The sequence below is a fragment of the Penicillium taxi genome (assembly GCF_028828555.1).
Source record: "Penicillium taxi strain IBT 34144 chromosome Unknown utg000003l_segment0_segment0, whole genome shotgun sequence".
Lineage (NCBI taxonomy): Eukaryota > Fungi > Ascomycota > Eurotiomycetes > Eurotiales > Aspergillaceae > Penicillium > Penicillium taxi.
This window is the reverse complement of record NW_026643205.1, coordinates 1748214-1774625: the sequence shown is the minus strand read 5'-3', so window position 1 is coordinate 1774625 and position 26412 is coordinate 1748214. Positions and strand designations below refer to the sequence as shown.

The 26412-nt window shown below is 46.4% G+C and overlaps 12 protein-coding genes across 12 annotated transcripts; 7 read left to right on the top strand and 5 right to left on the bottom strand.

Moving 5' to 3' along the window:
- Positions 1–289: 289 nt before the first annotated feature.
- Positions 290–2186, top strand: gpi16 (GPI-anchored transamidase subunit GPI16; the record flags this gene model as incomplete). Its single annotated transcript, XM_057206778.1, has 3 exons — positions 290–657; positions 712–1106; positions 1159–2186. The coding sequence occupies 3 exons, from the start codon at positions 290–292 to the stop codon at positions 2184–2186; spliced, it is 1791 nt and encodes a 596-aa protein (XP_057064458.1).
- A 2208-nt stretch (positions 2187–4394) lies between these two features.
- On the top strand, positions 4395–5057 carry N7495_004126 (putative antigenic thaumatin domain protein; the record flags this gene model as incomplete). The annotated part of the gene is made up of 1 exon (XM_057206777.1): positions 4395–5057. One exon carries the CDS (start codon positions 4395–4397, stop codon positions 5055–5057), a length of 663 nt encoding a protein of 220 aa, XP_057064457.1.
- A 1242-nt stretch (positions 5058–6299) lies between these two features.
- N7495_004125 (NAD(P)-binding protein) lies at positions 6300–7199 on the bottom strand (the record flags this gene model as incomplete). The annotated part of the gene is made up of 1 exon (XM_057206776.1): positions 6300–7199. One exon carries the CDS (start codon positions 7197–7199, stop codon positions 6300–6302), a length of 900 nt encoding a protein of 299 aa, XP_057064456.1.
- Positions 7200–7641: 442 nt separating this feature from the next.
- On the bottom strand, positions 7642–8873 carry N7495_004124 (uncharacterized protein; the record flags this gene model as incomplete). Its single annotated transcript, XM_057206775.1, has 4 exons — positions 7642–8074; positions 8121–8497; positions 8571–8675; positions 8724–8873. 4 exons carry the CDS (start codon positions 8871–8873, stop codon positions 7642–7644), a joined length of 1065 nt encoding a protein of 354 aa, XP_057064455.1.
- Positions 8874–9272: 399 nt separating this feature from the next.
- Positions 9273–10384, top strand: N7495_004123 (SDR family oxidoreductase; the record flags this gene model as incomplete). The annotated part of the gene is made up of 5 exons (XM_057206774.1): positions 9273–9392; positions 9444–9722; positions 9773–10061; positions 10117–10311; positions 10374–10384. 5 exons carry the CDS (start codon positions 9273–9275, stop codon positions 10382–10384), a joined length of 894 nt encoding a protein of 297 aa, XP_057064454.1.
- A 591-nt stretch (positions 10385–10975) lies between these two features.
- Positions 10976–12857, bottom strand: N7495_004122 (cytochrome P450; the record flags this gene model as incomplete). Its single annotated transcript, XM_057206773.1, has 5 exons — positions 10976–11166; positions 11227–11328; positions 11414–12208; positions 12255–12437; positions 12500–12857. The coding sequence occupies 5 exons, from the start codon at positions 12855–12857 to the stop codon at positions 10976–10978; spliced, it is 1629 nt and encodes a 542-aa protein (XP_057064453.1).
- Positions 12858–13098: 241 nt separating this feature from the next.
- On the top strand, positions 13099–13986 carry N7495_004121 (UbiA family prenyltransferase; the record flags this gene model as incomplete). The annotated part of the gene is made up of 1 exon (XM_057206772.1): positions 13099–13986. One exon carries the CDS (start codon positions 13099–13101, stop codon positions 13984–13986), a length of 888 nt encoding a protein of 295 aa, XP_057064452.1.
- A 407-nt stretch (positions 13987–14393) lies between these two features.
- Positions 14394–16176, top strand: N7495_004120 (FAD-linked oxidoreductase sor8; the record flags this gene model as incomplete). Its single annotated transcript, XM_057206771.1, has 3 exons — positions 14394–15513; positions 15570–15840; positions 15891–16176. The coding sequence occupies 3 exons, from the start codon at positions 14394–14396 to the stop codon at positions 16174–16176; spliced, it is 1677 nt and encodes a 558-aa protein (XP_057064451.1).
- Positions 16177–17078: 902 nt separating this feature from the next.
- N7495_004119 (GMC family oxidoreductase) lies at positions 17079–18844 on the bottom strand (the record flags this gene model as incomplete). The annotated part of the gene is made up of 2 exons (XM_057206770.1): positions 17079–18557; positions 18617–18844. The coding sequence occupies 2 exons, from the start codon at positions 18842–18844 to the stop codon at positions 17079–17081; spliced, it is 1707 nt and encodes a 568-aa protein (XP_057064450.1).
- A 526-nt stretch (positions 18845–19370) lies between these two features.
- N7495_004118 (MDR family MFS transporter) lies at positions 19371–21066 on the top strand (the record flags this gene model as incomplete). Its single annotated transcript, XM_057206769.1, has 2 exons — positions 19371–19545; positions 19628–21066. The coding sequence occupies 2 exons, from the start codon at positions 19371–19373 to the stop codon at positions 21064–21066; spliced, it is 1614 nt and encodes a 537-aa protein (XP_057064449.1).
- Positions 21067–21543: 477 nt separating this feature from the next.
- N7495_004117 (uncharacterized protein) lies at positions 21544–23388 on the top strand (the record flags this gene model as incomplete). The annotated part of the gene is made up of 1 exon (XM_057206768.1): positions 21544–23388. The coding sequence occupies one exon, from the start codon at positions 21544–21546 to the stop codon at positions 23386–23388; it is 1845 nt and encodes a 614-aa protein (XP_057064448.1).
- A 1540-nt stretch (positions 23389–24928) lies between these two features.
- Positions 24929–26253, bottom strand: N7495_004116 (LSB5 family protein; the record flags this gene model as incomplete). The annotated part of the gene is made up of 3 exons (XM_057206767.1): positions 24929–25976; positions 26031–26182; positions 26239–26253. 3 exons carry the CDS (start codon positions 26251–26253, stop codon positions 24929–24931), a joined length of 1215 nt encoding a protein of 404 aa, XP_057064447.1.
- Between the last annotated feature and the right edge of the window lie 159 nt (positions 26254–26412).

The following is a 26412-nucleotide window of genomic DNA, read 5'->3' as shown; positions in this document are numbered from 1 at the left end:
AACATTGCGAAGTGAGGTTTTTTGATGCTGGTGCTAACAAGGCGGTGAGGGCGGTGAGGAGCGTCAGTTAACATAACAGGTGGGCTTCATGCAAGACTTCGCATCTCGCACAAATCGCTTGCGACCGATGTCCAGATCGCTAATTTATCCCCAGGGTTTTCTCCGGTGACCACTGTGCCCATCGGACCTGATCCCTATCGTGGATCCAAGCTTCCCCGCCTTGATTCAGACCTCGAATAATCATTTTATGTACTAGGGGCCAGCGCATACCAAGCTCCGGCATGAAGTGATGACGGTCCCCTCACTATTTACTCTACTACTGGCACTTGCTGTCTCGCTTTGGAGCTCCAATGTATCAGCATCACCAGAATACCATGAACAACTCCTCCTCCAACCCCTTCCTCAATCCTCCCTTCTAGCTTCGTTCAACTTCCGGAGCAATACCTCTCAGCAGTCGTTTGACAACCAACATTTCCGATATTTCCCACGTGCTTTGGGCCAGATTCTTCAACATGCACACACCAAAGAGCTTCACTTACGGTTTACTACAGGGAGGTGGGATGCTGGAAGCTGGGGTCCACGGCCATGGGATGGCAGTAAGGAAGGCGGTACTGGTGTAGAACTATGGGCATGGATTGATGCCAATGATGATGATGAGTATGTGATAGCTTGATCCCTTTCCTGCCGAGTATTCTAACATATCATGTCCAGAGCATTTGCGAAATGGATCACCCTAACCCAGTCCCTATCTGGACTGTTCTGTGCTTCGCTGAATTTCGTGGACTCGACTCGGACGACTCGACCGGTGGTGTCATTTGAACCCACTGGGGATCACTCTGATGCAAATGGATTACACCTCCTCCATGGAACTCTACCTGGAGAGGTTGTTTGCACAGAGAATCTGACACCGTTCTTAAAGCTGCTCCCGTGCAAGGGTAAAACAGGTATTTCCAGCCTGTTTGATGGCCACAAACTATTCGATGCAGCATGGCAGAGTATGTCTGTAGATATGCGACCAATCTGCCCAGAAGAGGGCGATTGCATTGTCCAGATTGAGCAGACGGTGGACATGGTTTTGGATATTGAACGGTCGAAGCGACCTCGAGGTAAGTTATTACTACGTAGATTCATGAACGAATTGCTTACAGAATCGTTTAGATAACCCAATTCCTCGCCCTGTCCCGAATGACCAGTTAGTCTGCGATACATCGAAACCTTATAACTCAGAGGATACCTGCTATCCATTGGAGACAGTGACCGAGAAGCCTTGGAGCCTGCAAGAAGTGTTTGGACGCCCCTTGAACGGTGCATGCCCTCTTACAGACTCCGATGGCTCCAGCGTCGAATCTATTTGTCTCCGAGTTCCACATGAACGAACCGTATTTACCTCTGACGGTGCCATTGAAGCCAAGAAAGATGATGGCTTCAGTCGTTGCTTTACCTTGCCGGCTTCTGAACCCTTTGACCTCATGGTACCTGAACAAACCATGAACTCTCACGTCCCAATCGAGGTGCCCATTCTGCATGCCGAGAGAACTATTATCGGTCACGGCCAAGGACGCGGTGGCATGCGTATCATCTTCGACAACCCGTCTAATACCACTGCAGTGGACTTTATCTATTTTGAAACACTTCCATGGTTCATCCGACCATACATCCACACATTGCAGGCCACCATTCGCGGCCACGATGGCGTACGACGGGAGATCCGTGCTGACGATCTTATCAGCGAGACCTTCTATCGACCGGCCATCGACCGTGAACGCGGCAATCAGCTGGAACTGGCACTATCCGTCCCGGCTGCTTCTACGGTCACCCTCACATATGACTTTGAGAAGGCGATTCTGCGCTACACCGAGTACCCACCAGATGCCAACCGAGGGTTCAATGTTGCACCCTCTGTCATCCGCATTCTGAACGGCGAAGACAAGCCCGTCTACATTCGTTCTACCAGCCTTCTTCTCCCGCTGCCCACACCTGATTTCAGTATGCCCTACAACGTAATCATCCTGACTAGTACTGTGATTGCACTCTCGTTTGGTACCATCTTCAATATATTGGTGCGACGAGTCGTATCTGCAGATGAAGCAGCTGCCCTCGGTGCTCAGACTCTCAAGGGCCGTATTCTCGGCAAGTTGTTGGCTATCAGAGATCGCATCCGCTCAAAGTCTATCAAGATTGAGTAGGGTCATACTCCATTCTATATGTATTTTAAAATCATTCATTTCACCATTCCAAGATCTAGTACACCTCGTCACAATAAACACATGTCATCCAGATATAGTAGTGACGGGAACTATTGGCCCCAAATCTATACCCCGTGTTCCAGATTGATGAAGCCCCACCACGGCTACTAAAGAGTATAGTCGTTTAGTTTTGATTACTTTCAATCACAAAGTAATAACCTAAACGCAACGTCAGATGGGAAAGTAAGCTGTTCGTTGTTTTTATCTCGAGGTCTTACACGGAGTAAATTGATTGACATCTGGATGTCGGGCCAAGTACTTAAATTACTTATTTTTTCGGGTTTCATGATCCATACTACAGTTCTTTATCATACAGCCTCGAAGAATTTTGAACTTTGAAATACCATTGATTGCATTTATTGCATTTATTGCAGGATGGTATCCTTTGACAGGAAAGAGAGAAAGATCTTTATGGAGCCGAAGAACAAAGAATTTCAGGATAAGCAAGCCTCATACTAAAGAGAAAGAGCAAAGGAAATCACTACGGAGTATCAAGGCCCATTGGAAACGTCGGAAACATCGGAAACATCGGAAACATCGGAGCTCCAGGGCCATTTATAATTCGGCATATGGAAAATTTGTCATATTATGAGGGTATAAAGTTGAAAATGTCGACCGGGGAATCAGACAAGTTGCGGTCAAGCACTTCTGTGATACCTACCAAGCACATTAAAGTTCTTAGTTCTTCATGGAAACAGTTGGAAGGAATTGAAGAAATTGATAGATCTAGAACACGAGAGGCTTTGAAGAATCTGGAACGTGTAGCATATGGTGTCAGCGAATACGAAGAAGTGCGGGGGGTTTTAAATCTGTCAGACGATTTGGAACGTGCTCTACGTGTAATTATTTAGTAGTTATGGAATACCTTGATTACTCGATTATTCCTGCAGATCGACAACTAGATACTCCCAAATTAGGCAATATGAGGGGTTTCTTGCCAACGCTATCGGATCTACTTTAGCAAAGCTAGCTAGTTTATGAAGGATTCTACAGATCCTTCCAATGTTCTAGACTCCGATCATATAAGAAATGTTTATGATAATTAGTAGGATAGATAATTGCTAGCGAAGTTCAGCCGAGGAAAACTCGGCAGGCAGTTCTTCGGTATTAATTCAAGTGGCAACAAATACTACTAGAACCCACTATGTGATAAATCAAATATGGCCAAAATAGGTTAGTGAATTTAAACTGAAATGCCGTTGACTCCAGGGCCAACCTAGACTGAATAGGAAAGTATTGCATCTTCTTTTATAGATGATGACAACCATGGATCGGAACATCAACTTCCATGGAAATCAACACAATTTCATTTCCATGTGTGATCAATTTCCATGAGCCAGCCAATCTTATTCATGGAATCTGATTATCTATTACTCTTGAAAGCAAAGTTGGAACATCTAGTCCTGATACGAGAAATACCAAGCCGCGGCGTTCACGGATGTGCTGTCTCACTGTTTACTCCTCTTTTCTAGGGCTTTTTTTTCTTGTTCTCAACCCCACTTCACTGCCAAACACATCTAGGGCATACACTGGGCCACGAATTATGAGATCCAGACCATTGGGCTCCACCGTCAATAATTGACTATATTCCCCCTATTGGCTACCAATTCAACAGCCCTAAGGGATCCAACGGGAAATACTGAACTGTTCCTGGTGCCATTCAAGGCCTTAGGTTAGGCAGACCTGCTGTTCCTCAGGTACCTGGCCAACCACAACCCTTAATTAAAGCGTTAGACCTCTAGGCGGCCCAGGAACCAGATGGAACCAATTCCCCGTCGCGTGGCGCCTCGTCCCTTTTTCTTTCAATTTATTGCTTTTTTTTTTTTTTTTTTTTTCTTTTTTTTCCCTTCACTCCCTACTCCACTATGCCACATACATAAAGGAGACTGGCCTGCTGTTTTCTCTTCTTTTCTTCTTCTCTTTGTCTCCTATCCTTAAGATCTGTACAGTCTCTACGACCTCACCCTCTTTCCCCATACTCTCTTTTATCGAATCGAAGGCCGTGCCTCCATTCAAGTCAATCCTTCCCACTGTCTGTAGACCAGACACAAATCCAGTCCTTTCATATTCCAGTTACCGGAATATCCTAACAATTAAATCCGACAATCATTATCTGCAACAGATCTTCTTGAATTTTCATCTATCAAAATGGCTTTCCTCAAGACTCTTCTCATCTCCACCCTCGCCGTTGCTGCCTCGGCTCATCCCCTCATTGGACACCGCCACAACCACGGCGCTCCTCCCACTGTGACTGTTTATGATTATGAAGTTGTCACTGCCATTGGCACTTCCGTCCCCACCCCCATCAGCAGCAGCATTGCAATTCCCAGCAGCTCTGTCGCTACTCCCTCCAGCTCTGTTGTAGCCTCTCCCACTGCCACTGCCGTGTCTGGTGTCACTATCGTCAACAATATGGACAAGTCTCTCTACGTCTGGTCCACCTCCGACACCTCCAACGAGATGGAGACTCTCTCCAGCGGCGGCGGCTCCTACAATGAGGACTGGCGCATCAACTCCGATGGTGGCGGTATCTCCATCAAGGTCTCCACCTCCACCGAGGAGAGCAGTGTCCTCCAATTCGAATACACCCTCGGAGAACCTACCATCTGGTGGGACATGTCCTCCATCAACCTTGACAAGAGTGATCCTATCGTCGATGCTGGTTTCGCCGTTAGCATCTCTGACACCAGCTGCACCACTGTCACCTGCGCTCCTGGCGATTCTTCATGCTCCGAGTCATACCAGCTTCCCGATGATGTTGCTACTCGTAGCTGTGTCTCTACTGCTACCTTCATCTTGACTATCGGTTAAAAAAAAAAAAAAAAAGGAATATAGGAAAAATATCTCTGAATAGCAATATACCTCTGAGTTTGCATGTGCTCAAGGGATGTAAGGTGCTTGGTGCTTGGTGTTTCATTCTAATTCTTGTCCATTCTTTTTTTTTTTTTTTTGATTTTGATTTTTCTGGATTTCATTACCTTCTCTGAACAAACTTGAACATAGACTTTTGATTTCATCGACTTTAAATCATAACATGAAAGTGAAAGTACGATATTCGTACTAAGATGACTAAAAGACGGGAAAAAACAAACAAAAAACAAGCGAAAATGAGATTTTCGATCTCCTGATTTTTCTGTTTTTCGGAGGATGTTTTATAGATCCGAATTAGGAAGTGATCGTTCTACCCACGTCAGCAATACATGAACATCGACGTTAATCACAATTACTTGTTCCCATGAGAAACCAATCCAATAAAAAAGGAATTTATGGAACATTTGATAAAGTTGTCTCTATATCCTCAGTAAATGAAGAACGGATATGCGATTATGCAGAATACGAGGCCACGTCATCTCGTTTAAGCATTGACCAAGTGGAGATGAGACTTTGACTAATTGCCGCCTGGAATCTGGCATCATCTCCCTCTCACACAATATCAATATTAGTAGCACTAGTGACTTATTTAGCACTTTCACTAGTCAACGTCTAGTTCCCGTGGACGCGTGTATTCCAAAAAGAACTGCCCCAGATGTTCATAGCCGGGATATAGTACTATGTGGGACATATCAATCCTTCGAGCTAATGAGATCGGCCGCCCTAAAATTAAATTAGAGGATATGATAGGTTCGAAGGTCGACTGTTCTAAGGGGTGTTCTTTCTAGAACTCTCACCAGCTTTCTTACTGTAAATCGTTATACACCGTACTCAGCTCCTGTTTCACCACAACTTGTAGTTTACATGTCTTGGATAGCGTTGACTATATAAAATTGATCTCCAAGTCATAAACCTCTTTAAACTTAGTCTCATTTATGTATTGTCTATAAATTTGATTTCAGGTCTATTACCCCCTGGCTATTTGTGACAAGTGATTCGCCGGGCTTATCTACCGCCCGCTCAGCGAAGGCATGCACTTATGTACTGTTGTTGGTGCGCCTAGACCTAGGTAAGGGGATACCTTGATTAAGGGGGCACGGATACAGAGGAATTTCAAATTTAGAGTCGCCTCATCTGGGAAGAACCCTACAAAGATCCGTGATCTGTCTCCTCTCAAATACCCTAATCAAACTTGCTTTTGTTCTCCTCAAGCCACTGCAAGAACCCCACCGGTTCACTCTGTGTGTACTTCTGAACGTTCCCACTCGCAGCCGTATAATCAGGAGCAACAAAAAAGGCCCCTGCATCATGTAAGACAGAATCAGTAAACCACTGAGCAACAAGTATCGCCATGCCACCAGCAACAAGTGCCTCAATAGCATCTTGCTCCGAGCACTTGACGATTCGAATCTGTCTATTCAAGACACGGCCAATGTGCCCGATAGCTTCTTCGGTAGACATCTTCTCCGGGCCAACCAAGCCAACAGCATGCTCCTGCGCGCCATTAACAAGGATGGCACCACAAACACGTCCTACATCTTCCGGTGCAATGAAATCCCACTCAGCACCAGGATTAGCATGTAGCACCTCCCCGCTCAAAATGCCCTGTTTATACCATAGCGAATTACTAGAAAAGAAGGCCCCTCTCACAGTGACGAATGCCTCTTTTCCAAACACTTCTTGTAGGCCAATCTCCACTTGCGCATGCACGAACGGAATTATCTTGTCAGAGGAAACATCACTCGCTTCGCCCTCGATCGTAAAGCTGCTTAGTAGAACCACAAATTCAATCCCAGCTTCTTTGAGCGCTTCAATACTGGCGCGCATATTGTCTGGTGAGCCGAACATCACGTAGATAAATGCCCGCGTCGCTCCTGTTTGCTTTACAGCACTGAGGATTGTAGCGGGGTCTGTGAGGTCTGCGTGGACTCTTTCTGCGGGGATGTCGTCTAGAGTTGGGATTGATTTTGAGGGGTCTCGCATTGCGAGAGAGACTTTTGCGCCGGAGGCATGAGCTTGTAATGCTGCGTAAGAGCCTACTTGGCCTGAGGGGCCGAAGATCATCACGTTAGGGGTTGCCATTGTAGGATTGTTGCTAGGTAGAGGACCTGTGTAAGAGAAGGAACAATAAGAGAGGAACACCCCGCATTTACATAGGTGCTAAAATGTTCATGACGTGACCTTCCCAGGTAGGACATTTGGAACGTTCTAATGTCTTTGTTTGATGCCGTTGGTCAGAAATGTCTTATCTCTGCGCCTCGACATCATACTTATGCAGTGCTGCACTGTCGAATCTCGAAAGTTCATTGTTTCCATGATGATTGGTAATCTTGTAAGTCTGACCACTAAATGTAGATTTGAAATACCTACAAGATATTAAAGTACCAGCAGTCATGACTCTTGAGATTAATTATTTCCAATTCTTTGCTGTCTGGACTCATATTGATAAATAGCTCTGCTTGCATATGGCTAAGATATCAAACAATTTTGGCACGAGACTGCTCGACTCTGTAAGTCATTCTACTTACTCCTCCCGAACTACCACCTCCCTTTTCATGGAAATTGCATTGGGCTGCATGTCCTTGACCAGCTCTGTAGTGTCTTCTCCCTCACTCTGACTCGAACTCATGCAGGTTTTCACGTGGGCAGAATAATTCCCCCGTCCTAACTCAATATCAGAATACATACAATCGGGACCAACTCGCTTGCGCGGCTCGCTGCCGATCGTATGTTGTGCTTCCTGAAGCTGGCCACCGCCACTTGGTCGTTTATGTGAGAATACAGGCTCGATATATAAACGGAAGAGAGGTGCCAACGCAGGTAAGCTGACAATTGTAATACTCAGCCAGAGCTCGAGGAAGCTGACGAGGCCTATGCTGTACAGTCCGTATACAAAGTCAGCTGCTGTTTTTGGATCCAGAGTTATTATCAGACGATAGACCATTACTGCCACGACGCTAAAGAACAGTCAGCGTATGCACTAGCTCATATCGACAGCCTTACATTAAGCCCATTCCAAACATCACTCCTATTGTGAGCTTGTTACTGATCGACATCCGCAAATTCCAGATAGCTGGTATGGGTAGTAATGCGATTGCTGTATCCAGTATGATGTTTAATGTGATGGATGCGATCTCCTGGTGACTTAAAGGGCGACAGTAGCCCCCTGGAGTTGGGTGCCATTGATAGGAAATCGGGTGGCATTGCGTAAGAAATGTAGGTAGAAATCCAACGAAGTACCCAATCACTAGTCCACTCACAATCCAGACGGTAATTCGAATTGGTCGAGAGGTACGAAAGAGGGAGGTATAGAGGGTGAGGATGGAGAGTTTGCAGCATACGGTGCTGACCAGCCAGGTCATACTCGATCCAACAATTATCTGGCGTATTCAAGTTCATCAGTATCAAATCAGACTTATTCGGTGTTCAGTTTTAAAGGTTTTATATTCTTACCTTAAACTGAACCTCGAGTTCATGCTTTGACAATGTTTCCGTATGAGCTCCTAGCCCGTTGGCGACGGCCCAATAATTTAGCCCTGTCATCGCACACGCACTGATCTAATAGCAATCAGAATATGACTGGTTTTGGTATCTCATAATACTTACATAGGCGGTAATCACCAGATAGTCATGTAGCTGGAATCTCTTGCGTGTCAGATGAATTGCCCAGATACGCAGGCCAACTATCGCGCTGGTTAAGCACGTAAACACGGCCAGCCATATGGACATCTTGATGCCTTGCGGGCTGACTCCCATGTTAGCGATTAAAAGGATGGAGAGTATGGGGATATTCTCATAGTATACAGCACTTGAAATAAACGATGATGTTATAATCTAGGCTGTTTTCTCCATGATCAGCAAGCTGACAGGTGTGGGTGCACAGCAGATACCAAAGTAAAAGGTAAATGGTGAATAATCCATGAGGGTTCGTTCTCAAAGCTGAGTTGACGCTTAAAACTCAAAAGTGTTTTTCACTCTTTCTTTCTTTCCTTCACTTCTCACCTTCTCTTCTTTCTCTTTTCTGCACCTCTTCAACCCTCCACCTTTTGACATTTCTGTCATCTGCCAACTTCTAACAGTGATTGATCCATTGTAATTCATCAGGTTTCATCTCCTCTTCAGTCTAGCTCATCCTTTGGTCTTACAGGTTACACCATGGACCCTCCAGGGATTCCCTCCTTCACCAATACCTGGCATAATAAGCCTTACGCGGCCATTTACCCCAAACGCCCAGAAGTGAGCGCCAAGGGCAAGACAGTGATTATTACGGGAGCAGTAGGCCCAACTTGGCTTTCACTTGCAGATCATATATGCTGACCTGTGCAGGGCGGTGGAATTGGTCGTGCGACTGCATATGCCTTTGAAATTGCCGGCGCTGCGAAAATTGTGTTGATCGGACGCACTGAGTCAACCCTCCGAGAGACACAGAGCGCTATCGTATGTCCGAGTGAAGTGTTCGTCGCCGATGTTACTGATGAAAAGGCCATCGCCGCTGCCGCTGCCGCTACGGGACAATGGGATGTTTTGGTTTTGGCGGCAGGATACCTGGCCAAACCTGGCACAATCGCGAACTCACCCATGGAGGAATGGTGGAAGAGCTTTGAGGTTGGCCTTAATCTGTTCCTGAAAGTGCCTGAATACTGACGCAAATTTAGACCAATGTCAAGGGAAGCGTGATTTGCACTCAGGCCTTCCTGAAGACCGTCAACCCTGAGCATGCAACAATCATCGCCTTATCGGCCGCTGTTGACTTTCCTGCTTCGCGGCTGACAGGTCTTTCCGCATACATCAGCTCTAAATTGAGCCTGATTAAGGTGATGGAGTTCCTGGCAGCGGAGCATCCCAAAGTTTCTGCCATTGCTTTGCACCCAGGCATGATTGATACCAGTATTCTGCGAGCTACTGGAATTGATCCTGTGGAGCACAAACTACCTCTGGATGCTGGTAAGCTGCATATGATCGACACACTTTCTACTAAGCTAATTCTACTGCTGCATAGTTGAGCTGCCTGCCCAGTTTATGGTCTGGCTGGCCAGCCCAGAAGCTGCTTTCTTGAACGGCCGCTGTGTCTGGGCGAACTGGGATGTTGATGAACTGAAGGAGCGTGAAGAGGAGATTGTTTTCGGGATTTCGTTGACCCCCACAATCAACGGCTGGCCTTTCCCTAAGGGCTGTGGAGATAAACGCAGGGGAGGTAAGGAAAGTGGAGCTAAGGATAGTGTGGAATCATCTGGTTCTAACTGATTCCTCTGTCAGAGCCTGTCTAGTGCTCAGACTCAGACTACCTCGGACCTGCAACGATGCTTTATGAATTTGACTACTTATTCCTTGATGGTTTCCAATGAAATGGGATCAAGCCTTCGCTCTAGCTTCTCTCTAATGACTATGATTTTCCTCAGCCTCGAAAATGAGGTTTTATTCTTGATGTAGAAGTCTACCTTCAGCTCTCTGATTATATTTCTGTGTAACATTACGAGGGTAACATACTACTGCAATGCTTTATAGATGTGTCACACGCAAGTCGCCTGACATAAATACGCAGCCCTGCCAAGATGGTCGTTTCAGTGTCAATCCTCTCCAAAATAGAACCATAATCTCGGAATGCTAGCAGCCTTGGAGAAAGTCTGGTTAAGAATGGCATCAGCCCTTGTAGACCAGGTAGATTTCTATTCGGACGATAAATTTGCAAATCTCCTCAAATTCTAGCCCCATTCACCTCCACCCCTCGGAGTATCTTACATTCCATCCAAAATGAGCCACTTGACGCCGAGCGCATATCCAAGATTCACTCAATCACACATTGCACATTCAAAGTGGGGTATAATTGGGTGGTACATGATATATTCCCCGACGCCATATTATTTGTCTCGCAATTGGAAAAGCAACCGTAAGCGACCAGGGTTCGAGGTAAACTGGTCCCGCAGGTCTTTCCACACTGGATCCCCTGTTTCCCCGGATGGAATGCTAAATTTGTATTTTTGGACCAGGCTTGCTGTAATCAGCCGCATGTCGTTCATTGCAAGTGCGCGACCGAGACAGCTGTGATGGCCTGGAAAGGTCAGAGTTGGATAGGGATAGGTCTTTTTTCCTATGGGATACCGAGACTTACCTGTTCCGAATGGTGCAAATGCTGCTTTGTTGCGTACCATCTCTGGGTATTTGTACCATCGTTCGGGGATGAACTTGTTTGCTTGTTCAAAGCTATCCTCTCCTATCGGGTATTAGAGGTAAGTATGCATTCTATCTCGAGAACTTGGACATGCGGAAAGTGGATCGGAACTGGGGCCTTGACTCACGGCGAGAGATACAGAATCTTGGAGCTACAATCGTCGTCTCTGGGGGAATATATACTCCCGCAATCTTGACACCATCCGCCAAAGTTTTCCGATTTCCGCCAGTAGGCAGGGCAGGATACAGTCGTAAAGCTTCGAGAATCGACCCCTCGAGATGTGGACAGTGCTGTGACAGTGATCGCAGATCTTTCAGATCCACATCTTCGATTTCCCGTTGGATAATATCAGTATGGCGTGAGTCTTTGGCTAACTCATAGAACAACCCGATCATCACAGCGGCGGTAGGTTCGCTCCCGGCAACGATGGCCAAGATACTATCACCAGTAAGCCATGGAAACTGTGCTGGGTTGTCCACTGCATCCTGAAGAAGATAGTACGCGACGTCGGGCACTTTCGATGGGTCCTCTGGGTCCTGCATACTGTGGGTACATTTATCTAGATTATGGGCACTTAGACGGTCAAGCATTTGACTCTCACACCATGCCACCATCTGATACCAATCACGCAGAATCCACACACGTGGACACAGCTTGAATGCGATATGGATAAACCAAGGGATAGGACTTAATGGACCGAGAAGCGACAGAGCCCGCTGCAAGAGGAGGACGATATGATGTGACTGTTGTTGAGAGAGCATATTGAAGGTCCGACTGAAGACAAAGTCTCCCATGCGATCAAAACCAAGCCAGTAGAAGATATCATTGGCCTCAGTAACTCGTCCCACGGAGATATTGGTATCGATGCAGTTTTCAAGTTGACTGAGTAAAGGAAGAAGACGGTCCTGGTATTGTACCAACGCTGAGTCGTCAGTTGAATTGCCCTTTGAAGAATGAATTGCCCATACCTTGGGATGTAAAGCCCTTGTTCCACTGCCGGCGCCGCAATGCATGTGTCTCCTTCACTCTTGCAGTGACTAAAGACTGCGAGGGGCTCAGTAGGTCATACCAGTCAGACTTGACGCAGGTCGCTTGTGGCCCGTCCATGGCCATAAAAACGTCTGGATGGTAAACAGTAATTTCACTGGGACCTGAAGCACATGATAGGTTGTCAGGGACCAAATGAAGCAAATGAGTATACATTTAAGCGTACCGGTTCGGACAAAATCTCCATATTGTCGGTGTAAGTCTTCCAATACCAGGAAGTTTTGGCCACGGCGACACTTCCAAGCATGCCAGATCTTGGTGGTGAGAGCCCAAAATGGGCCTGGAAATGACTTCAGTCGGTGAAAAAAGACACGGTAAATTGTAATGCTGGACATTATTGCCAGCAAATATCCTAGAATCATCCAGAATGCGTTCGTGATGGAAAGCAGTAGTAATAAGAAGTATACCAGATGATAAATGACGATTTTTGGAGCGTGGATGTGCCACTCGCCGTGAATAAAGACATTCCAATGAAGTGCCAGACCAAATATCCCTCCTATCAGGGCATGGATAGATTGATTCATAGCTAGAGGCTGGATCATCTGAACGAAGCTAAATTGGTTTGTCGAGAAAGTGCTAATAAAGGAGAAAAGCCTTCAAGCCCTAACTGAAGTTTGAAGTTGATTGAGCAGGTGGTGGAAGCACAAGGGATCCGACAGCGATACCAAGGTATAAAAGCCTCAATGTCCCATACGTATGAACCCGTGGACGTTGGGAGAGAAATAACTGCATTTCATCCCGACTCAACTTTCCAAGGTTCTCCCAATGGCGCCTGGACTCCGATTGGTACAACTTCCCTTCCTTATTTGGCAGTTTACGGAAAGCAACTTCCCAACTTTTGTCCTGCCAAACTCTACCTTTGGGCTTCTTGCAGCCTCCGCGGCGCCACTGCTAACTAACCGTCTCGAGCGAGTCCCAGCGGCCAATCTTCTACTTCTGGGATTTCCCCGTGTACTTCTATTCAACTGGGTCAATGTACTTGTGTTCGACCTAGCCAATCAACGACTACCGGAATCAAAAGTTGAGGATAGGATCAATAAACAATGGCGCCCACTTCCTCAAGAGCACATTAGTTCTGAGACAACGCAGCATTTGTTGCTGGCTGCTATTCCTATCACTCTAGGAATTGGTACGATGCTGGGAGTCGCGACTAAAACCTCTTTAATCCTGATTCTGACCTGGATGTACAACGATCTACGTGGGGGTGACGAGATAGTACGAGATGTCATTATCGCCGCAGGATACGGTCTCTATCTATCCAGCTCGCTAGAAATTGCCATCGGCTCAGATTACCACATCACCACAGATGGGATTTACTGGATTTGCATGATAAGCGGCATCATTCTGACCACCATGCAAGTACAGGATCTCAAGGACCAGCCTGGTGATCGAACCCGAGGCCGAAAGACTTGGCCCCTGATCTTAGGAGATAATGTTTCACGATGGATGATTACTGTCTTTGTTATGTTCTGGAGTATCACGTGTACCCTATTCTGGGATCTTCCATTGCGTTGGTATGCATTGACGATGACCACTGGGGTCTGGGTTGGTTTCAAAGTGTTGCAGGGGAAAGATGATTCCTGGGCTTGGAAGTGGTGGTGTTTGTGGCAGGTAGTAATCTATGGACTTCCTTGTCTGGCAGTATGTGACTGAAGAATTGCCACAACGCCACCTATCTAGGTACCTACCTATCTAGGTAAGTAGATGCCTTTGACATTTGAAGCTGTAAGTAATTGGAGTATAATCAATAATACCCCATCGTATTCGAAGATGATGAATCTAGATCTTACGGATAAATATTAAATCTTTCTTCAAAATATTACCTGTCGGCAACTTAGGCTGCTTAGTTTACTATTGAATCGTATTGATTACTTTCTTATCAATTTGGCAGGAGGAAGACCCCTGGAGGACTCTACGAATAGAAGAAATAACCCACAGAGGTATATATTCTCGTGACAACCTTGGAACATTGAAAGCACTTTTACTCAACCATCAAAGCCCTTGGAACATTTGAACAACCTCAATGTTTGCTTCCACCACTTTCGAATCTGCCCATCAAAATGCGTCGAACTGGTCTTCTTCTTCTTCTTCTCGCCATCAAGGCAACCTGCCTATCTTGCCGTTGCTATCCAGGTGATTCCTGCTGGCCCTCTGCGCAACAATGGAGCGACTTCAATGAAACCATTGGTGGCAGACTAATTTCCACTGTGCCAATCGGTAGTGTATGTCACACAGCGGGCAGATCTGCATCCTATAATAAAATAGCTTGCAGCGCTTTGCTTTCCGACTGGGGGAATCCGGCTACACACTATGAGAGCCCTTCATCTCCTATGGCCGCCTGGTTCGCTAATTTTTCCTGTGACCCGTTTTCGCCGTCGTACACACCCTGCAATATTGGCGCTTTGCCGCAATTTACGGTCAATGCGACCAGTATCGACCATTTTCGCTATACTTTACAGTTTGTTCAGGAGCACAACATTCGTCTAGTTATCCGCAACACCGGTCATGACTATTTGGGAAAATCAACTGGTCCGGGCGCATTGGCATTATGGACTCATCATCTCAAGGATTCCGAGTTTTTACAGTATAATTCATCTTCCTACAATGGCTCTGCATTGCGACTAGGCGCTGGCATCCAGGGTTTCGAGGCAATGGCTCTTGCTCATGCAAATCAAGTTGTTGTTGTGACTGGAAACTGTGAAAGTGTTGGCGTTGCTGGTGGATATACTCAGGGTGGAGGCCACGGTCAACTAGCTTCCCATTTTGGGCTTGCTGCTGACCAGGTACTTGAGTGGGATGTTATTACCGCCTCTGGAGATCATCTCACTGTCACCCCATCCGAAAATCCTGACTTGTTCTGGGCTATCACTGGCGGGGGTGGAGGCACTTATGCGGTAGTGCTGAGCGTTACGGTTAAGGCACACCCTGAGATGGTCTCTTCTGCAGCAACCTTGACATTTAATGGGACAGACGTAGAGCCAGACATCTTTTGGCAGGCCGTGCAAACTTTCGTATTAGGAATTCTCCCATTGATTGACGCTGGAGCCACTGCAATCTGGACAATATCAGGATCTATATTTAGTGTGACACCTATCGCTTTACCGGGTGGCACATATCAACAGCTGCATGATGGGCTCGCCTCGACTATAGCCTTTTTGGATCAGTACAACGTCAGCTATAGTATGTTTCCAATGCGTGAACTCGTGAGACTGAGCTAAATTGCTAATTGGTTATAGCATACAATGTCACTCAGTTCTCAACTTTTTGGGACAGCTATACTGCAATGAATCCACATAGCAATGTCACAGAGGCCCAGATCGGGGGGCGGCTAATGCCACGGTCAACTGTGGAACAAAGCACTTCAGCTCTCATCTCGGCTCTACGAAATATTGCCACACAAGGTATTGTGATTTCAGGTGTCTCACTCAATGTGTCTCGCCCTGAGATACCACTTAATGCAGTCAACCCTGCTTGGCGTGAAGCAGCCATTTCCTTCGTGCTGGGAACGTAAGCTTGAATCCTATACTTCTTACAGACAATCTAACTAACCGGTACAGGGCTTATGACTACACCAACCGCTCAGCAGACTTGAAAAATCAGATATTAATGACAGATATCGTCATTCCCAGTCTAACCGCACTGAGTCCTGGTGGTGGTTCATATCTGAACGAGGCAGACTGGAACCAGCCAGACTGGCAAAGTGTGTTTTATGGAGAGAATTACAACACCCTAGAGGCAGTGAAGTTCAGGTATGATCCAAATCATATCTTTTGGGCACGAACGGCTGTTGGAAGTGAGAAATGGATCCAAAAATACGATGGGAGATTATGCCAGGCTGTATAAAGCATAGACAAAACATTGGATATTGGCAATTTCTTACTCAGCACCTATTCTCGGCATATATAGATGAAACATGGAGATATACCTACCTCAAGAGACTCGATCTAATTATGCAGCAAATCAATTATTAGCTGACAAGATAAGTCCCGGGCCTTCAGTTTTGTGATTGAATCTCGAATGATCTTGAGGGGAACTATTCAAGCACTGTAATAGGTCACTTTGACATTTATTTTATGATGGACCACATCTGTTTCTCCTTTGTTTTGACCTTCCCGTGGTCATCTTTACTATCAAACAAGATACTGTGATTGATCTACTTCTTGTAAATAATGATGCTACACTCTACGAAGCCCTCTAGTACAGTCAATGAAGAGATGGTATAGATCCTACTCGATCAAGGTACAAACGTAAATCAAAACATTGTTAGGCCCCTCCATGCTGCTTCAGCCAATGGCCATCCGGAAGCCACGTAGAAATGGCTCAGATTATTATACATTGAGGTGGCTACATTGATGTTAAAACAAAACCTTTAGTATTGCCCTTTGTCCTGCTTCAACCGATGGTCAAGAAAAGGTAGTTCAAGTTCTCTTAGATTGAGGCACTCTCATCACTAGATACTAAATCTTCAGTTTATCCACCTGTGCTGCTTCATTTAGGGGGCAGGAATGGGTGGTTCAAATACTACTAGATCATGGCGCCGATAAAAACCAGTATACCAGATCACTAGAGTTTACGGTGAAAATTAGACATAAAGGAATAGTATGAATGCTACTGGGTCGAGGAGCTGATATCAACGCCGAATACATAAAATATTATAACGCAATTTATGTTGCATCCTCCAGGGACCACGAGAAAATGGTACAAATATTTTTAGATCAATGTGATGTCAATACTGAAAGGATAAATTATGATAGAGCATTGGTTGGTGCATCAGGGATCGGAATATTATGAGCATCCTTGATGATATCAGCCGCCCTTTCGGCAACTGCATACACCGTTGCGATGGGATTGCCATGCGGGATAATAGGAAAAATGCTGGCATCAACAACTCGCAGCTTCCGTGTTCCATAGACAAACAAATTCTGATCTACAACACCTCCATCATCACGGGGAAGCATAGCCGCCGTACCACAGGCGTGGTGAGCCATGTTCACGACTTGAGAAGTGTATTCTTTCAATAACCCAGGACCATGTTGGTCTTTCTTACACTCACTGTCGTCGGAGTCCCCACAACAACGAACAAACTCCCGAAGTTGCTCGCTATGAATCAGATTTTGCAGGTCGCGGAATTGATATGCCAGCATCTCCTTGTCCAGGGGGTGAGAGAATTTGAAGTCAATTGTTGCTGGTCTGAAAGGGTAAATAGAGTCGTTGAGCTTAACTGTGCCGCGGGTGAAGGGATAACTAGTGACCAGACCAAAGTGAGCAAGTTTGTCTGAAGTAGACAGGAAGAATGATGCGGTAGCTTCATTAGAGTCCTCGATGATTGATTTTAGAACTTTCTCCGATTCAGTCTTTGGCACAGGATAAGTGCATAACAGCTTCTTCTGTTCCTCTGGAGAGATCCGCGTCATTGCCAGTGCCTTAAACCCAGGCTCGATGTGTGATTTGAGCGGTGTCGATGTAATCATCATGAGATGATTCTGCAAGTTCTCTCCGACTCCGGGGAGATCAACCAATGCGTGAATATCATGTTTGGCGAGGAGATGTTTACACCCCACTCCCGATAGCTGAAGCAGCTTCGGGGATTGCAAAGCTCCTGCTGCCAAGATGATCTCCTTTCTCGCCGAGAATTGCATAGTGTTCCAAAGCCCATTATTGTCAGTCCCTTGCTTGACCTCAACTGTAGATGCAGAAAGATGGTCGAAATGGATACGGACAGCTGTTGTATTCGTGTAAACTACCACATTTGGACGATTTGCGATGATTGACCCATATGTGGAATTAGCAGAGCTTCGAAGCCCCGATGCTGGATCGATGGTTGCAGAAAAAGCACGAGAGCCGATAGTTTTCCGTTCTGAAAGAATATCTTCCACATAATCATAGCCCTTGTGGCGCAACGCATTACACCAGGCTTCAAGTAGGGGATGGTTCTCACGGTCTTCCAAAGCAGGATATGAAACCTGGATTGGGCCAGTAGCTAATTTGGATTCACCCAAATCCATTTCTGGGATCAACTTAGGAGCAGTCACCGAGTAGCTCTTTAGGAGGTACGGGCGAATCGACTCCCAATTCCAGTTGGGATTTCCAAGCTTTGCCCAGGCATCGATTCCAGCTGGAGACGGTGGGAGAAAAACCATTCCATTGAGCGCAGAAGACCCTCCTAGCATTCTCCCAGCAGGGTGTTGATTTTCAGGCTGGAGTGGAAACTCGGTAGAAGATACCTGGTGATATGTTAGCTTGTGTTCCATGAGAAAGTGAGGAGGGGGATAATCAACAGAACCTGCTGTTCAACCTGAAAGTTCCAGTCGACGTCTGACTTCTGAAGCTTGGGCCAGTTCTCAGGGTTCTGTACCAGTGGGTCATCGGTACAGTCAGGGCCACTCTCAATGACAATGACAACAGTTTTGGGGTCCTCTGAGAGGCGGGCAGCCAGAACTAGTCCAGCCGTTCCACCTCCGATAATGACGAAGTCTGCTGCAAAAGTCTTTACTTCAGGAGTCTTTGCCATTTTCGTGAAAAATCCACTTTGGAGGGGTTGTTAAAATGATGGAAAGAGTAAAAGAAGATGTAATGGAGGAAGAGGAAAGAGAGGTGAAGGAAAAAGAAAGTAGACAAAATCACGTTTCTTTTAAATCCGCCCGGTATAATGTCGTCGCCAACATAATCAATGTGTTTGTCACTACACTTTCATGTAAGCATTCCCATGGTTACGTTCGTGTTATCAATGATCTACACTTCAAAACGCAATAAACATATTGCAGATAATTAACCTAGCTCTTGCATGGCTTGACTGAATTCTTCTGAAACTAGTATCAATTATAGTAATTGGATGGTTTTAGATCCACTTCAATCCAATTATCAGATATTAGGTGAACTCAAGATATGGATAGAAGCTGTTGCTATTTACTTAACCAGTGTTCTGATTAGTAAGCTCTCCGCATTTCTCCGCATCCAACTTTCGACTCGAGAACATCCATTGCCTTGGTAGCCTCAATCAGCGGTATATAATATTGGCACCTAGTCACAATAATACAATGGTAGATAGTGACCCGAGAACCATAGCAACGGAGCAGACCCCTCTGCTTCGTGATGCTGACCCCGCCAGCTCCCCCGCAGAAAATCAGGAACCACTGGCCGAGGAGGCCACCACCAAGGAGCTACTGCTCATCCTGGGGAGTATTTGGCTGGGAGTTTTCTTAGCGGCATTAGGTGCGCATTACAATTCAAGACGTTCATACATACCGGGAACATTGGAAGCTTGAAAAGCTAATACTCCGACTCTGCTACACAGATACTACCATTGTCGCGACATTATCTGCCCCCATATCTTCCTCATTCAATTCGTTCTCTCTAATTTCATGGCTTGCTACATCATACCTCATCTCAAATGCCGCCTGTCAGCCCCTGAGCGGCCGACTGACCGATATATACTCGCGCCGTTGGGGCTTGGTCTTTTCCAATGTTTTCTTCGCTCTTGGTAATCTGATATGCGGATTGGCGAAAACAGAATGGGTCATGATCCTAGGCCGAGTGGTGGCGGGTATCGGAGGGGGTGGTCTCACAGCTATCTCAACCTTTGTAACGTCGGATCTGGTTCCTCTTCGAAAGAGAGGTGTCTGGCAAGGTATTGGTAACCTCTGTTACGGCGCTGGCAGTGGCCTTGGAGGCGTTTTTGGTGGATGGGTGAATGACACCTTGGGTTGGAGATGGGCTTTCTTAATCCAGGTCCCTTTCCTAGTTATATCGTGTATCTTGGTCGCAACCAAGGTCAATATACCCGTGAAGGAAACCGATCAGGCCCGGATCAAGCGCGTTGACTTCCTTGGTGCTATTACCCTGGTCCTTACTTTGGTTACACTGCTGATTGGGCTAAACACGGGTGGTAACCAGGTGCCATGGACACACCCTGTGGTTCTCACCTCTCTGCCTCTGTCCGCTGTTTTCCTGGGCATTTTCATTTATGTCGAGGCTTGTGTCGTGTTGGAACCCATAATTCCTGTCCGACTCCTTCTAGACCGAACGGTAGCGGCGGCTTGTCTGACAAATTGGTTTACTACCATGTCAGTCTTTGGTCTACTTTTCTACCTCCCGCTTTACTTCCAAGTGCAGGGGCTTTCGGCGACAGCAGCAGGCGTACGCTTGATCCCACAAGCCCTAGGTACATCTATTGGGTCATTGGGCTGTGGAGTTATAATGCGAGCCAGTGGCCGTTACAAACTCCTCAATGTGGTGGCCATGGCGTTACAGATGACATCGGGGGCACTGATCTGCACTTTGAACCTTGCCACTCCTGCATGGCTGCCCTTTGTCTACTTCTTTTTAGGAGGAATTGCATATGGCAGTATGCTGACTATTACATTGGTCGCCTTGATATCGGCAGTGGATCATAAGCACCATGCAGTGGTAACCTCTGCATCGTACGCTTTCCGTAGTACCGGAAGTACGATCGGCATTACTATTGCCTCGACTGTATTCCAGAACACTTTGAAGACGGGTCTGTGGTCCCGCTTTGGTGAACGCCAAAATGCAGCAGAGTGGATATCTCGGATTCGGGATAGCTTGGACGAAATTCGACGTCTCCCCGGAGACTGGAAACCAGGAGTGTTGGATGCATATATGGTGTCGCTTCGCGCAGTGTTTTTGACTTTGTTGGGACTAACTATATTGGGGGCAATCTCCAGTATAGGCATGAGGGAGCACAAACTACATAACAACCTGTCTCGACGATAGAAGAAGGGAAGAAGTACGAAAATATGAAGATTGACCGCCTTGGCTTGTCCAATCAGCGGCAACCCGATACAAGCCGAGATTGGGATTCCGATTCCGATTCTGCAACTCCTCTCGTCATTGGATTCTTATTCCATTGTGGATTTCATTTCCTGCATTTGTTACTAAACTTGTTTCTTTCTGGCCCATCGAGCATCCAATTATACCAAAGTCAACAAGTCATTTCAACCCCTGAAATTCAACGGGCCAACGCAGTCTCAGACCGCTCTGAAAGGGAGGATGCATATAAATTCACGATAATAGAGTGCCCCAGTCACCGCTCAATTGCCTGATCCACAGCTCGAATCAACAGTGGATAAGCGCTGAACACATCTCCTATTGGATTTATCTACTTCGGATCGCGAAGTTTTCTCGATCGGCCTTCTCTGCTCATTTACCTTTCGTCTATTTTATCTTATCTCGACTCTCCTCTCTCATGGTATGGTAGTTGGACTGCCACTCGACTCATCGGAATACCCTAGTGGCAACAGCGTTTCAACGTGGCCGCGGGTTGATATGGCGATAGAGAAGGAAGTTTGTCGGGCTTGCTCCCAACAAGATGAACCGCCATTATTAAAGCGACGCCAACGACTACTCATATCGACAGAAAGCGCCTTCGCCGACACATTACTCCCCACTCTCGTCAAAAACCCTTACCTCGAACTACGTTTGATTACAGACGAACCCTCGGCTTTGCTGGCAGGCACGAATAAAATCCCGCATTACATGGACACGGTGGATAGTCAAACATTTGATAAGAAAACAAGCGCACGGAAATGGCTCAAAGCAAAGACAGCCGAGCTCTGTGAATGGGCGGATATGCTGTTGGTTGCTCCCATTGACGCTGGCTCCCTGGGCTCCATGTTGGCTGGTTTGACAAACACCTTGACGTTGGCACTGCTGCGCGGCTGGGTGTCGTCTAAACCCGTCACCCTTATCCCCGGAATGACAGTATCGGAATGGGGTCACCCACTGAGTACCAGACAACTTAAGGAGATCGAAACTTTTTGGCCATGCATTCAAATTGTGAAACCACTGCTCTGGAAGTCGAATGGTCCTGAAGACTTGACACTATTGCCATGGGACGGGTTGGCAGAGTTGCACAACAGACTCGAAAATTCATTACAAATACCATCATGGGATGCTTCTTCAGCGGATACGAGCTGTATTCAGGTCAATGAAATGGCCGGCTTGTCATCAAATCCGAATCTTTCTTCTGTGAAGGCTTCTAACAGCAACGTGGTCCAGAGAAACCGATCGAAATCAGAGCTTCATTCACGGTGTCTGCCGCTTGAGTTATGGCTCAATGTATTCGAAGACCATTTAAAGGACTGGGAAATTGCAAAAGCCGTCGGCATACCCGCTAATATCCCCGTTCCGAAAGAGTGGCAGATCCATTCACTCAAAATGTCTACCCCCGCCTCCTTGGAATATACTATTCTCCGCGGCTCGTTCGCCGCCATCAAGAAACGGATTGACGCACTACCCAGGTGGAAACCGTTATCTGATCTCGCATGCCATCTAATTGTCAAATTTTCTCGAACCGACATCCTCTCATATCTCACCGAAAATCATCTCGATCTACTCTGGACGACATCTCGTCTCACAAATATTCCCTATCGCGCATCTGCCATCTACGGTAACCCCACAATATTGACATGGTGGCGCGATGCCCCAGCTCTACCGAATAAAGAGTATATGGCTGACGCAATGGACGGGGCATCCAGAGCTGGATTTATAAATGTTCTTAATTGGTGGCGACAATCTGGCCTTGAACTCCGGTACACTGAGCGTGCTCTTGAATCTGCCAGTGCCGAGGGACGTGTCGATGTTCTGGACTGGTGGCGAGAAGCATCGGCCAAATCCCCAAAGACACTGCCAATGAAAGTGGGCAAATCAGTTCTCCTGGCCGCCCAGTCGGGTCGAATCGCATCACTAGCCTGGTGGGATTCATCTGGCATTGCATACAGCAACGCAGAGAATATTGTCCGGATAGCCAGTACGCATGGTCACGTACATGTGCTTGACTTCTGGCACCGACTGAAAGGCCCGAAGATGATCTTCGACAATCAGGTTCTGGTCGGTCCGACTAAGAACGGACACGATAATGTTTTGCAGTGGTGGAAAGACTGCGGGTTACGTGTTGAATTCAAGACCTGCGACATTGAAGAAGCACTCGAAGATGCAGTCTCAGGTTCTGACGAACGTGTCCGCGACTGGTGGGAGCGTAACGGTCTTAATCTGGGCGTTGGAACCAGAGAGTGGATGAAGCCGAAAGTGCTTTGATTTTAATCTAATCGAGCAGCCCGCATTTTTCTTCCTCTTCATCAACCTCTCAGCTTTTACCCACGACTGTCGATAACATCTATAAATACCCATTTGAATATACTCGTTTCCCAATAACTTGGATCCACAAATTGTGTCATCGCAACAATAAAAGAACCGCGTACCTACAGTGTGATATCTTCTCCACAAATGGTAAATTTGGGGGAATCCATCAACAGGTGATAATTTGCCGGCCCTCGTGTAAAGCACCTAGACTATCTATCCGCCCGCTTAATCAGAATATTGGACACTCAGCTGTTCTTAAAGACCTTCAATGAGCAAGAAATTCTTCACCTACTCAAATGCATCAAGCGCCTTCGTCAGAAAGCTCTCTATATGTGTACTGTTAGGGATCTGAACTTCAAGAATCAATCCAGTCCGGTGTTTCAGGTTCTTTCTCGGAACAAGATCAACCAATCCCGGACAACTATGTGGAAGCAGACATTCATGATTGGTAATATGAAGAGGATTCCAAACTCTTGCAAGCTTGTGAAGGAGCATGCTGAGCCTACACGATGATACATCTGGTGGGGGGTTTATCGTTATTCCATGGAGGTGGAGCACTATATGGAATGATATAGAGAAGGCTATGGCTATGGTGAAGCTATTTTGCATTCCAGGAAGTCAACAGTGCAAACGACTTCGTTCAATGTGGCATATGGGAGAATCTGCTTTTTGCGGCTCTTTGGCACGCATACCACTATAAGGAGTTGAATATCCTAGACGCCGTGGCATGGCCTATGTGGCCATGTGACCTTGGGCGAAGGTCTACGCAAGCACGCCCGGTATTTCTGTACGAGGCAGTCGAAAGCAGACCTCCTAATCTTGAGAAGACCTTGTAAACAATCTAATCATCTTCAATGCACAGAATCTCCTATATTGGCACTCTTCCCCTAGTACATCGATGAGATCCTCTATACAGCCCTATACAGCCCTATACAGCTCTACAGATAGGTGATTTCTTGAAATATTGTGAGGATATTAGTCGTGGGCTTTTTCACTCACCAGCTTCTTACTGGTGAACTCCGCGTATCTGTGTATCTACTTATACCTGTGTTCTGACTCTAGAATCCACCTGGGCATGGGGAAACCTAAATCTTAAATAGTCATTGCTCCATATTACATCGGTGTGGAAACATATGACCTCTGATGTTCTATGTAAGAGAAGTTAGAAACTACCGGTTCATTTGTAGAACAGAAGAGTTTCTCGTGGGTTAAAAATTATGGTTGTCGAGCAAATTACTTCAAATGTTATTGAGCGGGTGAAGTCTCGGTTGAAGTTTTTTAAATTCTTCAAAGGGAGAGTGTATACACACTTAAATTATATCTACAGCTGCAACCACGACATGTGGATATACTGTTATGGGCAAGAAGAGTCTAGGTATAGCGATAAACGAGTCACAGCGAGCACTTGATAGCCTGGATTGGCAATTGTAAAGTTTATACTTCTTTCCTAGAGGAATATCAGCAACCAGCCAAGATAAATCCAAGGTGGATCAACCTACCAGCTATAACCCTTATTTTCAGCTGTCGAGGTAATAGCATTGCGATCCCCAAAAGGATTGTTCTCATCATCGTCATCTTCCTGTTCTGATTCACTCTCACTGACATAGACGCGCCGCGAATACGAAGCAGGCGGCATGCTGAGAGGTCGAGGTGGCCGCGGGGGCTTAGCTGGGTTGACAGACAATCCACTAAAAGCGTTGTTCATCTCCTCCTCAATATCCATTTTCGATTTCCAATGCGGTGACATAACATCATCATCATCACTGTCACTATCATAGTCGACGCTCTTGTCCAGCACTTCAAAAGCCATCAATGCCGTTACGAGCTCCTCATTTGCGTGAATCAATCCTCCAAGGAGCTCCCCACTTTCGATATTCTGTATGTATCGCAGGATTTGATGTCGTAGTGTCTTACACTTTTCAAATCGATTAACGCATTCGGCATCCTCACTCACTCGAGTGGTCTCGCGATTCACCAATTTCAGCGCGTTCAGAAGATTGGTACTGGCGACAGAAGATGAAGCCAGTGTTTGCAGGATCTCTGGCCGTTCGCGCTCCATGTTAAAGTTTCTCGAGCTTAGGGAGCTTACAGAAAACATGCTTTCTCTCTTCCTTTGCTTGTCCTTCTTTTCCTTTTCCTTAACTTTCTTGTTCTTGTATTTGGGGTCACTCAAAGACTTTGAGGGGCCGTGACCTGTCGATATCGAAACCGTGTGTCCCATGGGTGGTCCAGCGTGGTCAACACCCTCACGGAGAACCTTGGCCTTGGCTTGCGTGGCAGGTTGTTTCCGCGGAAGCTGCTTGTAGAGTCCCGTAATACGAGCCATGCCTGGTGTATTCTTGTACGTGCTAGCCCATTGACCGAATATCTGTTTACATTTCTGCTTGACCAAGGGATCGGAGATGGGATCTGTTCCCGCGATGCGCAGTCTTTCCAGGAGCGACTCGTCGGCGAAATCGCGAAGGAACCTCTCGCCTGCATTTTGAACCAGGAAGTCTAATATGGTGAGAGAGCGAAGCTGTCGATGAACATTGCCATATTTCCTGTTTGGCAAAAGTTAGTTCAGTGGCATTACATATTTGTGGTATGCGCCTCACAGTTTTTTGCGTAGTGCCCTACTGGCTTCTTGTGGTCCGCTGGCCTGTATGCGGACAACCTCTATCAGGTCAACGATACCACTGGAATCTTCCACCTCATATTGTTCACTGGTCAGAACCTCAACCTGTACGGTGACGGCCGAGTACGGCTTCTGTGACTGATGTTAGTTTGGTCACAAGACACCTTGCGACAACCACATAGACTTACCGATGAATGGAACATGGCTAGTAAGAATCGGGAGTATGTTCTGAAAAAGCACGTGTGTTAGGAAAGATCCAGGTAACTTAACGAGAGTCACCAACCAGATGAATCAACCACACCGCACTTCCCCGCCTCATCTGTATGAACCCCGCACGAGTCAAAATTTATCGAGATGTGGAT